The 15691-nt window shown below is 39.4% G+C and overlaps 1 protein-coding gene across 1 annotated transcript in view; it reads left to right on the top strand.

Annotated features, from left to right (window-relative positions):
* Positions 1–10288, top strand: part of TGFBR1 (transforming growth factor, beta receptor 1) — a gene marked incomplete at its 5' end in the record, with an annotated part of 24868 nt that extends 14580 nt beyond the window's left edge. Inside the window, 5 exons of the mRNA XM_009072505.1 lie at positions 296–463; positions 973–1129; positions 7165–7289; positions 7936–8066; positions 9600–10288. Coding sequence (XP_009070753.1) covers positions 296–463; positions 973–1129; positions 7165–7289; positions 7936–8066; positions 9600–9725 — 707 coding nt within the window. The remainder of the gene's footprint in view (positions 1–295; positions 464–972; positions 1130–7164; positions 7290–7935; positions 8067–9599) is intronic.
* Positions 10289–15691: the final 5403 nt, after the last annotated feature.

A 15691-nucleotide genomic window follows, 5' to 3' on the forward strand; every position in this document is an offset into this window, starting at 1 on the left:
TACTTCACCCTGAATAATCACCTCAGAATCAAAGTGACATCAGTTTTCTATGGTTTATCTTTTAGTTTAAATAAAAGAATAGTCAGCTGGTCAGAAAGGTTCCCATGGTAGTACCAGCCCTTACAGAGTCATTTAAATGTTACAGGGATAAAAGTAAAGATTTAAGAATCTAATGTGCTGAGGTTACTTGCAAAAGATAACTTGTACTTCATAAGCATTGTATAAAAGTGGCATTTATGGTTTACTTGTCTTTTGTGTGTGTGTATGTGGTATTCATGCCAATGTTATTTTGCAGACAATGGTACATGGACTCAGCTGTGGTTGGTGTCAGACTATCATGAGCATGGATCACTCTTCGATTACCTGAACAGATACACAGTAACAGTGGAAGGAATGATAAAATTAGCTTTGTCCACTGCCAGTGGTCTTGCTCATCTACACATGGAAATTGTTGGCACACAAGGTAATCTTATCATATTTTGCCTTGTCATGTGGATAATGCTGGCTGTTGTTTCTTTAAATGATACATAAGCAGCTCATTGGTAATTTCTGAATTGATGTAACTTCTTAATTTGGAAGATTTTTTGCCTTCCTTTCTATGGTATTGTGATGTAAAAATACTTCCTACAGAACACTTGTTAAAAGGCACTAGTGCTGCATGTAGTATCTTTTTAACTTTGAGCTGACACAGCACTGTGTCTGTTTCCAGAGGTATTAGAAACTTTTGTGTGGGAAGTAGCATGTATGTACAATAAATACTTGCAGGAAGAAGAAAAGGAGCATTAGAGTATTGTAATGCATAAAATATCTAAGGCACTTTCCTCAACAGCCAGGCTTTCCACAATGGATGATTTTAGGAGTTATCTTGATGCAGAACTGGAAGGAATTCTGTAACTTTAGATTTGCACCAGGCCTAGAATAATAGCAGTTTGGGTTTTTTACAGATGTGTTACTTCTATTTTTCTCTTACAGGCAAACCAGCAATTGCTCACAGAGATTTGAAATCAAAAAATATATTGGTGAAAAAGAATGGAACGTGCTGCATTGCAGACCTGGGATTGGCAGTTCGGCATGATTCGGCTACGGACACAATTGATATTGCCCCAAACCACAGAGTGGGAACAAAAAGGTAAAATCATTCATGTGATTTGTCAGGCAACTTTTGTAATAAAATGCTTTGGTTTTTCTTGTCCCATACAGATTTTTGTTGATATAAATATAAGCAGCAGGAAAATATAAAAAATGGCAGGTAGAGCTCCTAGACACTTCGTTGCCAACTGGTATTTTAGTTATACACTAGTCACTTAAAAAGCACATTGAATCTCTTGCCAGCTGGTATTTTAGTTATACTCTAGTCACTTAAAAAGCACATTGAATCTTGGCATGTGTAAAGTACTGAAAACTTACAAAATATTGTAGGGCACAAGTATGTATTAAAACAATTAAGAGACTTTGTGAGTGACAGTTTTAGACACTTCAGTGCTGTATCTTTATTCTTCTTGCCTCGTGTTGCTTGGAAATGTTACTGGCAACCTGGCCAGGAGTGTGAGACAGGATATTGACACTGAAAGTAAAAATCTGGGGTTTTTCAGTATGAAGTCTACATGGTAGAACATACAAGATGCAGTGTCTTGGATGTGGGCTTTCTTGGAATCACATTTTTGGGAGAAATACAGGAGCTTAAACCAGCAGTCGTCTTTGTCATCTAATATATAAATAGGAATCATCAATGGATGAGTCAATATACTGTCTTAAAAACCTGCTTCTAAATTTGGAAATACAGATTTTTCTTGCCCTCAAAAGAATTCAGAGCTGTTTAACTCCATCAGCACGAGTGCAATTAAACTTATTTGCTGTAATTTATCATCTCTGAACCTTCAGACAACAAGTGCAATTAAACTTATTTGCTTATTTATCATCTCTGAACCTTCAGACAATAACTGGAGGCTGTTCTGAAGAGAAGATAAATTTCCTTTAGTAATCTGTGCAGCTGTACGGCATACAGAGATAGCAGCACTAACAGTGCACCACTGACACAGTTGTGGATGTGGGCAGCTTTTTGTTCTTTTGATGCCTATAGGTTCAGTGGTATATCAAACTGCAGTTTGTGCACTGGTCATGGAGAAATGTGTGAGAGGCAAGTCCATGTGCCTTAGCAGTGTTGGAGAAAACTCTGTGTTGGAGTTGCCCAATCTCCAGTTCATATATAGAAAATGTGTTTTTTCATACATCTCTTTAGTGAGCAATATTGTAGGGGAGGGATATGATTGGGGTTTTACAGGGAACTAGGATGCCCCTTGAGGATAAAAAACAAAACCAAAACTTCATTTTAAGTCTCAATTGACTAAAGCTTTTACAATATGTACTGAAAATTTATTTTACTGCCAGTTACATTGCCAAATTTAACTTCGTTCGAAATCTCTGCTGTCCTATCTTTTGCAACTTGAAAAATACCACAAAAATGGTCAGCTAAGATTTATTTTCTGAACTACTACTGGATTATAAAGTACTGGGCATTATTGCTTCTCAGTCTCCAGTAATCATTGGTAGTGAAGCAGCAGGCTTACTTTGGAATTTGTCATTGCATATTCAGCTGCATGCAGGGCACATACCACATGTGATTTAGTATTTTCTACTACACCTACATGCAAAGAAAAATGATGTGCAAATCAGTTACTTTCTTTAGCCTAGAAAGCATCCTTTCAGCTATGTCTGTAGATCCCACTCACCAGATCTCTTCTTGCACAGGCATTATTAAATTGCTTGTTCATCTGCCTTATTCTTCTTCACAAGGGTAAAGCTGTAGCAACTTTTGCTTGCTGCAGTGGGCAGCAGCAGGACTAGATCTGTTTCCCATTTTAAAGACATGGGTCATTTCTACCTCTCTGAAAATTGCTCATTCTCATAAAAGGCTTAGTCCCCCCATTCCTGCCTCTTGCGCATTCTTAGGTAAGTAACTCTGCACCTCTGATTAATTTTTCATAGTACAGTTCAAGTCTTGCCTGTTCAATGACAGTTTTAATTCTCATTGATTGCCACTGCTGGTACCCTTTCTGCACATGGAAGCTCTGTGTACAACTTCAGGGAGATTTGACTAACTTCATATTTTTCTAATGATTAGTGTAAAAATGTGTGGTCTAGGGAGCAAGCAAGACTCACTCCTTGGGTGAGTGATCCAGGCGTTAATTCAGACTGACCATCCCTCTTTCTGACTGAATTTTCTGACTTTTTCTTTTCTGTTCAGAGGCTTAGCTTCATCAAAGGGTGTGAACTGTGTGCTTTCACAGCTCAGCCTGCAGCATAGAGCAGGGAATGTGAGCTTTAAACTAAGGAAATAGAATCCCTCTCTCACTCCCTGAGGCAAGTAAAAAACCCGTCATTCTCATTATCGTTTTATTTCTTTTAGAACTGTGGCCTAGCTGTTACTTTTGGTAGTTCTGATAGTTTGGCAGGAAATTCTTCCTGGACATAGGTACTTCTCCAAAGTTTACCTAAACCAAATATGAACAGAATCTAGCTTGTGGAGTACAGGCTTGATGAAGGGGGATGTCACACTTATCCTCTCATTCTTGGATGATATTCAGCTGCAGACCTTGTTCAGAAGGTCAAAGTTAATGTATGTAGAGTAGTTCTCTCCAGAACCTAAAATACTGTTTCTGACAAGCAATGCATTTCCAATACATAAGCTGCCAAGGAGATGCCTGCTTCTCTCCCTCTGGTGTAACAGCCATGAAATGGCTATTCTGCTAACCTCACTAGATGACCTACTTGCCTTTCTCCTCTCTTGTTCCAGCAATAATCTCTTAGAATTTTTGAGCAGTCAGTCACCATTCTATGTTATGGAAGCCAAAGCCAATCTAAATGCATTGATGGAGGATCATGATAAGAGGTCAATTTGCTAATAAATTCAATGGAAGTGATGTTCATGGGGGTGGGATTTTTTAATTTATTTTGAGGGTATGAATTCAGCTCACATTCAAGTCTCTTATGGTCTTTCCTGTTAAAACCCTTGTCCTTAGGATGATGCACAGAAGCTGAGACAATCTACTGCTTGTATAAGTGATTCTGGCTACATCTTGCACCATGGCTGGGGTTTTCGGTTTGGTTTTTTTCAGGTCCATCACTCTTCTCATCCTTCTGCTAGGCTCTAAGCTGATCACTATATTGTCAAGTATATGAAGTAGCGTGAGAGTATCTGGTAATGCTCTCCAAGAATTTTGCATTATGTAAGAGTATCCGGTAATGCTCTCCAAGAATTTTGCATTAAAACACTCACCACAGTCTTATATTCTTGATTAAAGCATTTTTGATACAGGTGGACTAGAACAATTTGAGCCTTGCCCATATCAAAGATATATAAACTTCAGATTCTACTTCCATTCAATAAATACTGTCAAAGTAAACCTTATACTCCACTTTAGACAGTTGTCCTCTGCTTGTGCTGTGCTTATCACTTGTGAGGAATTTGTACGCCTTAGGGGAACCCTCACATCAGCAAACTTTGTTGTAGTTCTGGGTAGTTCAGAACAAATGCAGCTACTGGTTGCATTTTTGCTCTTTGCTTGATAGCCCTTTCGTCCTTGTATCTGTGTAATTTCCATAAGACACAGTAGTATTGAGAGTGTTCTGAAGGGTTTGATAGTCCTGACATTTATTTTGAGTAGTGTGTCTTGCATTCTGCCTACCATCCCTGGTACTGGAAAAGAAAATCCTAGCATTATGTTGATTAAATGAAATCATGCCTAGGCTTCTGTGGCTGTCCAGAGGAAGAGCTATTGCCTGACACTGTATTCCACTCCAGTAATCTATAGGTGTTGCTTTTTTACCAGTCAACAGTGGTCTCCAAAACCTTGATGTCATTGTTTACCTGTTTCATTAATATGTCAGCTTGAGACTGACCAAACTCTGCTAAACATGACATATAGGATTTAGCTGCCAGAGCCATACTAGAATGAGAGGGCAACAGTACACCTGATGTTGACTTGATGAAGCAAATACCATTCATTCTTTCTAGCACCCAGCTGTGATGCTGCCGTTAGCAGCTCTCATAGTAAGGTCCACACTGACATTTTGATTAATGTTCCCATGTGAGGCTTAGTCAGCAAGCAACGTAACAATTGCTTGGATGTCATGACCAGTTTTCAGTCTTTGTTTCTCAGTTGAAAGTTTGTCACAGATGTATTTTTTTATGGGAAATGTGAATAAAGTAAATTTGTTGAGCACAGTTGTTAATGTGTAACCCAACTAGGATTTACTATTACAAAAATAAGCCTTTCAGGTTTTAGGATGGGACTTACAGACTGAATGATGAAGAATCAGGTACTGCAGTGGTAAGGAGCCTTTGTTGTTCAGGGATTTTTAACACCAGCACTTCATGTCTATTCTCTAGTCTTGTTAAGGGATGCTGTAAGTGGCTGCTGTAACTTGTCAGTTTCCAGGAGCTGGGGCTTCCTCCTGCCTGGCCTCTGGAGCCCAGCTGGTGTGTCCCAAAGAGCTTTGTTCATGCAAGGCCCACGAATGTGGCTGCTGCTTTCTTTCTTGGGATTCAACCAGTCATACACAGACACATACAGTACTGACAGGGCTGATTACACAGATTGCTATACACCATGTGCTGTCTTCAACACCCACATAAAACACTGTCAGAACTTGTATAAAACATAAGTAGAGACAGCCAAGTCTCCTTCCTTCTCTTCAGCTGATCAGGATTGAATGTCATTAGTTGACAGCACACACTCCTTTCTGTAGCCTCACAAGTCCATGCATGTTTATGAATCCCTCAACCATCAGTAGAACCTTTGGTGTGTCCATTGTCCTCTTCTGTGCTCCATGGTTCTCCTCCTCACCAGCTGGGTAATGCACAGTACCAAACAGATGATGTACTTGTATGCACACCTACATGCATCGCTTCCCTCAAATACCAGCATGGGCCCTCATCCTGTCAAACATCCCTGCCTGGGCTACCTAGTTTCTGGCTAAACCAGCTTGAAATTTGCTAGTGATTTGCACCCATGCACACTGGCCATGCATACCAGGTTTTGGGAAATACAAACCTTCCGGCCCATCCCAGCAGCTGGCACCAGGCACATAGACCCTATGACCTGCAATTCCCCTTGCAGTTACTGATGCCGAGAGGCCCTTACTTTACTTTTCTTATCCCAATTCTCCCCTGTAGCTGGTGATACCTGTAAGCTGTGACTGAAGCCTATGACCCAGTATGGTCCCACTTCAGTGGCTGAAGCAGAGACCCTCACTGGTTCCAGTTGCTGACACCAGTGGTGCCTTTACCTGATGTCTGACTGCAGTTGCTGGCCCAAAATTCATTCACACTGGTCTTCTTACAGTAGCTCCAGATATATGCTCTTTAGCACCTGTGAACATGTGCTCCTAGGATCTGCAGTTCCCCTTCCAGCTGCTGATACTGAGACCCTCCTCTAGTTGCCAGCACCCCAGCCTCAAGAGCAGCTTCACCCCTTGTCTGCCTCCAGCTGCTAGACATGAGTTCACTCATGCCTGCCTCCAGTTACTGACATATAGTTCTTAGAGCACATGTGCACCTGAGATTGAGAGTGAGATTGCACGAAAAGATAGTTAGGATTTAATAAAATAGGATACACTGGTGAACATGTGCAGACTGCAACCTTTTATACAGTTGGCCCCTTTGATACCCTTTTCTACCTATTGCCCTACTTCAGTTCCTCCCAGTTCCCTTTCTCCTAAACATTCTTTGAAAAGCATTGCAGGCCCCCCTTGAATATGCACAATCCTCATGTTGCTCTTGTTTCCCATTTGTGAGCAGTCACAATGTCCAGACCTGGACCTCTCTAAAGCTATGCCTGGAGTTTTGTAATAGCCTGTCAAGTAGCAACTGGAGACTTTTGGTCTTTGTCATTGTCTCTGTTGTCCCTTGTCTATCAGGTTTATGGCTCAACTTGTTTATAGCTTCACATTTTATTTATTCCCCCTACTTCTTTGCTTGTTCCTCTCAGTTTACTTATCCTTTTTGCATTGAAAGGTCTTCAATTGGATAACCTTAATGAAGCAGATTTTCCTTTGTCTCCTTTTCCACATAAATGTTTTCATTTGGCTTTGAGCTGATCAGCAGTGCTGAAGTTTCTCTAAGTGTTTATGAAATTAAATGTGTGGGGTTTTTGTTGTGAACAGATACATGGCTCCTGAAGTTCTAGATGATTCCATAAATATGAAGCATTTTGAGTCATTCAAACGAGCAGACATCTATGCAATGGGATTAGTGTTTTGGGAGATAGCTCGGCGATGTTCAATCGGTGGTAAGTGGCAATCTTTATAAAAGGGACATGCTAAGGAATTATAAGTAACTTATTCAGGTTCTGAGAACAGTTTGTTCTAAAAACAGAGCAAGGTAATAGCCATTTTGTCTCAGACTTCATAACAGTCAATCCTGTAAATGATGAGTGGTCTGTTCAACCTCTTTCTAAATTGATAAACCATTGTTGAAGAAAATAGGAGATATTCTTGTCAATGTTACTTTAATTTAAAAAACTTAGAGGGGAGAAAAGGGTGAGGTTAAATGTTCTTGTGAGCAAGGGGTAAACACTACAAGTAAGGGCTGGCTATAATGTGTTCAGCTAACATCCATACCTTATTTAAAATAAAGCATGCTGTTATAAATCATATGCTCTGAAGAAGCACGTCTTTAGTATAGCATATGAAAGATTTGATGTAGCTTTTATGTCTTCCAATTATATAATTTTTTTAATTTTTCAAGGGTAATGTAAATACTCCCAGAGTATGGTTAAGGATTTTTATTTGTCTATTTACGTACTGATTTGTCAGTAATTTTGATGCATTTTTTTTAAACAAAAAAGGGTCAGGTACTGATAAAGAACACAGTAAAAAGTGAAGAACGTGTAATCTAGTGTTAGCTAAAATAAAGCTGTTTTCAACCTATTACAGGAATCCATGAAGATTACCAGTTGCCATACTATGACCTCGTTCCTTCAGATCCTTCTGTTGAAGAAATGAGGAAAGTTGTGTGTGAGCAGAAGTTAAGGCCCAATATTCCAAACAGATGGCAGAGCTGTGAGGTATTAACTAACCTTGCTAAAGCTGCTTTAATGGACACTACAGCTTCTAGTGATTTCAGTGGCTTAAAAATTGTGCTTGTTGTTGAAGGGGAAGTGTTGCTTTTAGAACTTAATTTAATTCTGATCATTGTGGCTTTATTAAATGCCATTGTTCCTTGGTTACACATTAGCATTGAATGTCATTTCATGAAAATTAACAGCTAACTCTGCATGGAGGATTCTAGGATTCCTTCCTGTGAAGCATAGGTGAAGCCAGTGTAAATTAAAGCTAATCTGAATTTTATTACACAAGGAGCATCATTGCAAATAAATTGTGCAGCTGGGGGTTGTACCATGTCTGGCTGGAATTGACTTAACGTCCTTCATAGTAGCCTGTATGGTGCTGTGTTTTGGATTCGTGGCTCACACAGCTTCAAGACATTCTCCATTTCTAACTCTGCCCTCCCTCTGCCACTGAGTAGGCTGAGGGGGGACAAGAGCATGAGTGGGAACATAGCTGGGACAACTGACCCAAACTGACCAGAGGGAATATTCCATACCACTGTTCTGAGAACCCAACTAGGGCTAGAACCAGTGTTTTCTGCTACACAGTTTAGCAGAGCAACTGCAGTAGGCTACAGTGGGAGTAAGGGATTGATAAGATAGGAGCTGACCCAACCAGAGGGAATATTCCATACCACTGTTCTGAGAACCCAACTAGGGCTAGAACCAGTGTTTTCTGCTACACAGTTTAGCAGAGCAACTGCAGTAGGCTACAGTGGGAGTAAGGGATTGATAAGATAGGATGCACTTTAGATAGAAGAGGGAACGGGCTTGTGGCATGTGTGAAATGAATGCATGGGTGAAGGCCTGAGATAAGAGATTGGGCAAGAGAACACAAAGGGAGAGAAGAGCAATGATATGCACTGACAAACTGTAGAGTTGTTTTTTAAATGATGGCATTTCAATCCTGTTAACCTCCTTAGCATCTCAATGTAATATACCTTTCAGTATAAAATTTCTGAATGTAGAGCTGTTACTTTATTTCATCTACAGTTTTTATGTTGTTTGCTTTTGTTACTTGTGCAACAGCATTCACAGATTTCAAAGTGGCTGTTTGAAGGATAGAAAGACTCAAAAAATATTCAGTCTTTACAGATCTTCATTTTAAGGAAGACACCTGATAAACTCCTTAATTGCTATACACTGACCTAACTCCTTACTTGAAAGTACAATGAGAGAGAGTGTGTTTTTGTCTGATGTGAAAATTCAGAAAATAGGTACAGAGAAGCTACTGATTTTTCATTAAAACATTATTTTATGGCCAGAAAGTCTACTGAATTATACTGGGTTTGCTCTACAGTATTCAAAGAGTTTTGCTTTTTTGTAAATAAAGGATTTTAGTTTTTCATTGTTTTAACACACTCTTCCATGCAACTGTAGTACTAGTAACAAGACTTGAGAAATGCATGAAGAGGCTAAGGCAGAACAACTACAGTTACATGGGCTACTTTGGAACAGCAGGATATATAATGACTTGTCTTTCCTTTGCAGGCATTACGAGTAATGGCAAAAATTATGCGGGAATGCTGGTATGCCAACGGAGCTGCCAGGCTGACAGCTTTGCGCATTAAGAAAACATTATCACAACTTAGTCAACAGGAGGGGATAAAGATGTAATCCAGGATTTGCTACCGAAGAACACTGTAAAAATCCGTATCTGCACCAGAGTGGCGTGTTAAGAAGGTTAATTGTTCTACCTCATTGGGGGAACAGAAGGATATTGCTGCCTTTAGTACTTCATAGGAACGTCACTTACTAGGGTTTTCGTGGATGTGCTAAACAGTTGTGTTGGGTCCTTTCTGTGCACTATGAACCTCTTACCCAGGTTTCTTACAAAGCATTGTGTAGTCTAGTTTCATTAACCTGTAATTTTTCATTTGGGAAGTTGATAGCTGGTCTTGACGTGCTAACTGTGCTAAAAATAGGAGGTCACTTTTAAAATGAAACTGGTTCACTATATTGTTCTAGAGTGCATTGATGGCTCTTTAAGCAACTTTATTCCTGGCTGGTACATTGACTATTCTGAACCACTGTCTCGATTCCTTGATTCAGAGTGTGAATGTACTTTTGGAGTATACTTTGCTAGCTATTAAGGTAGTGTATCTTTTGGACTCTTAACTTGATTTACAAATTGACCTCATTCAGTTGTGGGAACATAATTTATGCAACTATATACGTGATTACTGGTTTTTTTCCACTTTTTCAGAACACTACATTGCCTTCAAAATAGATTGTATTACACCAGCAAGTGCCACTTTTGAGTCTTTTAATGCAAAACAGTAGGAACATACAAAGCCTATGGTACTTTTGGTTTCAAAATACAAGTCAAAAATCAACTGTTCCTTTGCCTAGCTCAGACCTAATTCACACGCATTTCAGCAAGTGAGTACATAATTCATGGAATATTTTTAGTTTTACCAAAACCCGACTCCTGAAACCACTGTAGGAGTTTTGCATAGTGTAAGCTAGTAAATTCACTGTCGTATTTCGTAATTGTCAAGTCATGAGTCATAATTATGTAGAATATTTTTTTTAATCAAATGGTACTTCTAAAATGCTTGAAGTACCTATCTACTTCAGACAAGTAGCAAGAAGAGTAAAATGTTCTTAAGGGAGATTTTGCTTCATTAAATCCAATCAGAAAAGCATGTTTTCTGTGCAGTTCTACAGTCTTAAGGCTCAAAGAACAATATTTGTGACTAAACGAGGATTAAGTGCACCTGTAATTAGGACTTTTGTACTAGAAAGTTCAAAGCTGCTTATAAATTTTACGTGCGTATATGTTGTGTGTGCCTCATACACAAAGTGGTGAGCTACAGAAAGTGGTAAGCTGCAGGTCTTTGGATACAAATACCAGAGGATTCCAGCAATCCTCTCCATAGTCAGAAGAACAAATCTTATGGTAGCTTGTGTTGTCATAAGAACACAGAAGAATATGCATGGTTTTAGTCAAGATTTCCCTGAGATTTTAAGGATATCATAAGATTTTCACAAACCCATTGCTTCTGGAGGGAACTGGAGGAATAAATATGGAATATTCTCTCTAAAACAATGCCATTACCAGGATATTTTGATTGCAGTTTTAGTAGGAGTCTGACCTTTGGCTTCATTAACGTCCAAAAGAGTCAGGAGTTCTTTCGGTATGTCAATTTCCTGGTGATTAATATGTGTCCAAAAGAGTCAGGAGTTATTTCAGTATGTCAATTTCCTGGTGATTAATATGCCACCTCTCCAGAGCACATCAGTGCCCATCCTATGATGCAACACACATGGCAACCTTAGCTTTGCTTCCTCATCACCCCTGAGCATACAGCCTGCTGAGAGTTCCTCACAAAGCTGGTGGCAGTGGCAGGATGGTTGCTGACAGCAGCAGAGTCGAGATTCTGCTCCGTGGTCTGTGATGTATGGCAGCTGGAGAAGGAAGGTGAATGGGGCCTAGAGGCTGCGTAGATGACATAAGCCTTAGCCAAGATAAGCCTTTGCACTTCAGTAACTTTTGTGTGTTTCCATATTCACAGTGCCTACTTGGAGATAGATGTAAATGTTGTGGGAATTACAGACCCTCAGAGGCTGAGCTGCAAATAATGAAATGCTTTATTCAGCCACCTTTATGGATAAGTTTACTCCTAGTGGAAGACAGCACCCAGGAGAAAAGGAAAAAAAAAAAAAAGAGAAGTGAAATGCTTTATTCAGCCACCTTTATGGATAAGTTTACTCCTAGTGGAAGACAGCATCCAGGAGAAAAGGAAAAAAAAAAAAGAGAAGTTCTTAGAAAACAGTAAGGCTTTAAACACATGTACAGCTGTCATTTGTTTGGCATTATCTGACATGTCAGGCTTATGTGCTTCAGGCCCCCATCAATCAAGCTGGATTCAAAATTCATGTAGGTATTTTGAATAAACTATGCCTTTATGCAAATGGAAGGTGTGACCACAGAGGTTTTCAATTAGCACTGTTTGACAAAAATGATTGAATATAACCCAGCTCCCAAGCCTGTGCCTTGGCATGGCTCTCTTCCAAGTTTTATGTCTCTAGACAGATACTTAAAGAAAATAGGTCAGCATCAAGGTAGAATTTACCTTATCTCCATGCTAGTTTCAAAGGCTTCCTATTTACCAATTTGTTAACTTTTACGTGGTAACTTTGTTGCATTTTGAATTTTCATAGGTGTAGTTGGGTCCTTACCATAGATACAAATGGTATAGTTCATGCTTTAGAAACATCAAGCTGCTGTCATGCCGTAGATCTCTATAGTCATCTGAATGGTAACATGAGAGCTTCCAATATAATTAATCAAATAATTTTATTAGTGGCTTTTTTAGCACCCACAAAACCTTATCAGCATAATGTTTAATTTCCTAAAATACAAGGAGCAGTTCTGTTGCATTTTTAAAGAGTATCTGCAGCAGTTGAACAGCATTGTGGTATGCAGATTATTCCATCAGCTGTGCAGTGGTTTGTTCCATTGTCTCAACCTCCTGCAAATCTTCATTCTCCCAAATTGCCAGCAGCTATTCTTACTATGCTCTAATTTTTTTGCTTTCTAACAGAAGCTTGCAAAAACAAAGCACAGAAGGATGCTTGACACAGTGTGTGACTTTAGGATTGTTTTTGTAGAACAACCTTGTTATTCCTATTGGGCTGCAGAACAGGAAAATTCTGAATAGAGCTACATGTATCCTCAGTTCTGACACCACGACTTCAAGCTTTGTTCTTCTTTTCCATTATATAAACTGAACACCTTTTACAAAGGCTGTGTCTGTATATATTATGTAACTTTAAATGTTACCTGTGTAAGATCATATCTTATATATATGGACACAGGTACGCGTAAGTATTTTTTAAATTAAGATTGTAATATCACCAGATCTGCTCTTGGAAATCCAGGGGGACCAAAATATTTTAGCATTCAAAATATTAATTTTGTATCATTTCAAGTATATACCAAAACAGTTTCTGATGAATACTGATGCAAATGTTTATTGTAAATATTGCATACATTATGCATTCACTTAAGTTTTGTGGATTTAATCAGTTTTACATTTTAGTAGCATTAAAGCCTCAGTTTGGTTTACAGACTCGTGACCAGGTGGATATGGACACGGAGAACAAGCAGCATTGGAAATTATTTTATGCTGAAAATCCTGAAATGTCATTTTTGTAATGCTGGAATTCTTCAGGCACCTTCCAACCATAAAAGCTGGAATGCTGGGATGTTTCTCAAGCTGACTTTCTGAGTATGACACACTGTCACCCTCCAATGGTTCTGCTTGTAATCCTAAGAAAAACTTGTATATAGGTAAAGATGTTGGGATTGAGTGTATTGGGGACATGAAGGTGTCAAATGAAGTAAGAGGCTATTTTATTTTTTCAGTAATGGTTCTGAGTGTGATTGCCATGAAATTCACCTTTTAGTTAGTTCCTTGTTTATATTGTGCCATTGAAATGATTGCAAGGTGTTAATCATTTTATTTTTAAAAAAAACAGACAGAAGAAAACTTCACCATATCAGTTGCTTTAAACTCAAATTACCTCTTAAAAGACCAAGGTACATTTACCTCATGTGTATATAATGTTTAATATTTTTCAGAACATTCTCCAGGTTTGCAGTTACATGTTTCTAAAAATATGGGTATTACTAAATTTACAACTTCAGCGGTACTAAATGTATTATCTGGTGCCCCAAAACACTTTCATTTTCTGTATTTTCTTGTATTAGCAAGTTTGCTGCTTTGTCACTGTAGCACCTGCCCTTACATAGATGTGTGGATACTGCCTTGTAAATTTTACTTTTTGGATGATTTGAAAATCCTGTACAGATGAGTGTCACTTTTTTAAACCTTACCAAATTGTGCATTTCCCTTACATTTCTGAAAATATGTATTGTATTTGTAGAGTATACATTTCAATGGATTGTAAATAGGACAGTAGAAGAGTGGATGCTTATGTTAAGTGCTAACACTACAGTAGAGAGATAAAAGCCGTGAAAATAAATAACTTTTTTCAAAATGTATGAGTTGTCTTTCATACCAGAAGTTGCAGGTACGTATGGGTCTGGGTGTGATTCTTACCTGTGTGGTTCTTACCTGGTAAAATGTGGCTTTACTGTGAATTCCTTTCCTCAGAAGGAATTTCTACTGGTACAAAAATGATAAAAGGATTTACCAATGCTGAGGCAGCCCATCTTATCTGTGCTCTGCAGATAATGATACAGTGCCTGCTCTTCCTTTTGTCCTAGAGTTATGTTTGAATAAGAACTGTGCTGATGTCTCTCATCTCCTGGACAAAATAACTAATGACAGATTGTTCTCTGCATTTATGTTTGCATAGATATAACAGAGCTGCTGAGGATTTCAGAGTACTTGAACAGCTCAGTGCATCCCAGAACAACAAGTAAAATCAGCTTGTGCTGGAGTGGGTTGTTTCTGTGCACAACTCAGTTTAGACTGGCATTACATCCCTGAAGGAAAGTGAAGATTTAGACACAGCAAAAACATAACCAGACAGAATTATGAAGTGATTTCTTCCAGCAATTTTTTTCTCCAAAATGGGAAGTTGTAAGGTGCCCAGAGAAAGCCAATAGCTGTGTCAAAACACTGTGTTCCTGTTTAAACACTTTACCAGGGAGGTATGATTGTTTGGCTGAGAACATGCCCCACTGCCATGGGCAGCTAAAGGAATGCCACTGCTACCACTGCAAGCAACCTCCTGCAGGAATCCCTCTCCTACAACTGCTAGCAGAGGAAATGTATGGCCTAGAAATAGCATAGCAATGTTCCTGTCTACCAAACTTGGTTTGTATTAAATAGTCTTCTGTGTTTCATGCTTTGAGGGACTGAACCCAACAACTGATAATCCATAAACAGCAAAAAATTACAAGTAGCTTAAATGTGGGGATGTTTTAAGGTTGTTTTAGAGGAGATGCTGAGTTCAGGAGGTCTGTATGCTAGTTTGGATTACACTCAGCATAAGGAGTGACAGCCTTTCAGCCACTCATGTACACTTGCAGCCCAGAGAGCCACCTGTAACCTGGGCTGCATTGAAAGCAGCATGGCCATTAGGGTGAGGGATATAATTCTGCCCTTCTACTCTGCTCTGGTGACTGCCCTTCTACACTGCTCTGGTGAGACTCCACCTGGAGTGCTACAATCCAGCTCTGGTGTCCAAAGCACAAGAAAGACATGGACCTGTTGGAGTGAGTCCAGAGATGGACCAGCAAGATGATTAGAGGAATGAAGCACCTCTCCTATGAGAAAAGGCTGAGAGAACTGAGTTTGTTCAGCCTGGAAAAGAGAAGGCTTCAGAGTGACCTAATTGCAGCCTTCCAGCACCCTACAAGAGGGTGCTGGAAGGCTACCTCTTGTAGCCTTCCAGCTCCCTCTTGTAGGCTCCTGTAGGCCTTGTAGGCCTACAGGAACCTACAAGAAAAATGGAGAGAGACTTTTTATGAGGCCAGGTAGTGACAGGACAAGGCAGAATGGCTTCAAACTGAAAGTGAGTAGGTTTAGGTCAGGTATTAGGAAGAAATTCTCGACAGTGGGGGTGGTGAGGCACTAAACAGGCTGCCAGGAGAAGCTGTGGGT

The sequence above is a fragment of the Acanthisitta chloris genome, unplaced genomic scaffold (genome assembly GCF_000695815.1).
Source record: "Acanthisitta chloris isolate BGI_N310 unplaced genomic scaffold, ASM69581v1 scaffold3254, whole genome shotgun sequence".
In the NCBI taxonomy this organism is placed as follows: domain Eukaryota; kingdom Metazoa; phylum Chordata; class Aves; order Passeriformes; family Acanthisittidae; genus Acanthisitta; species Acanthisitta chloris.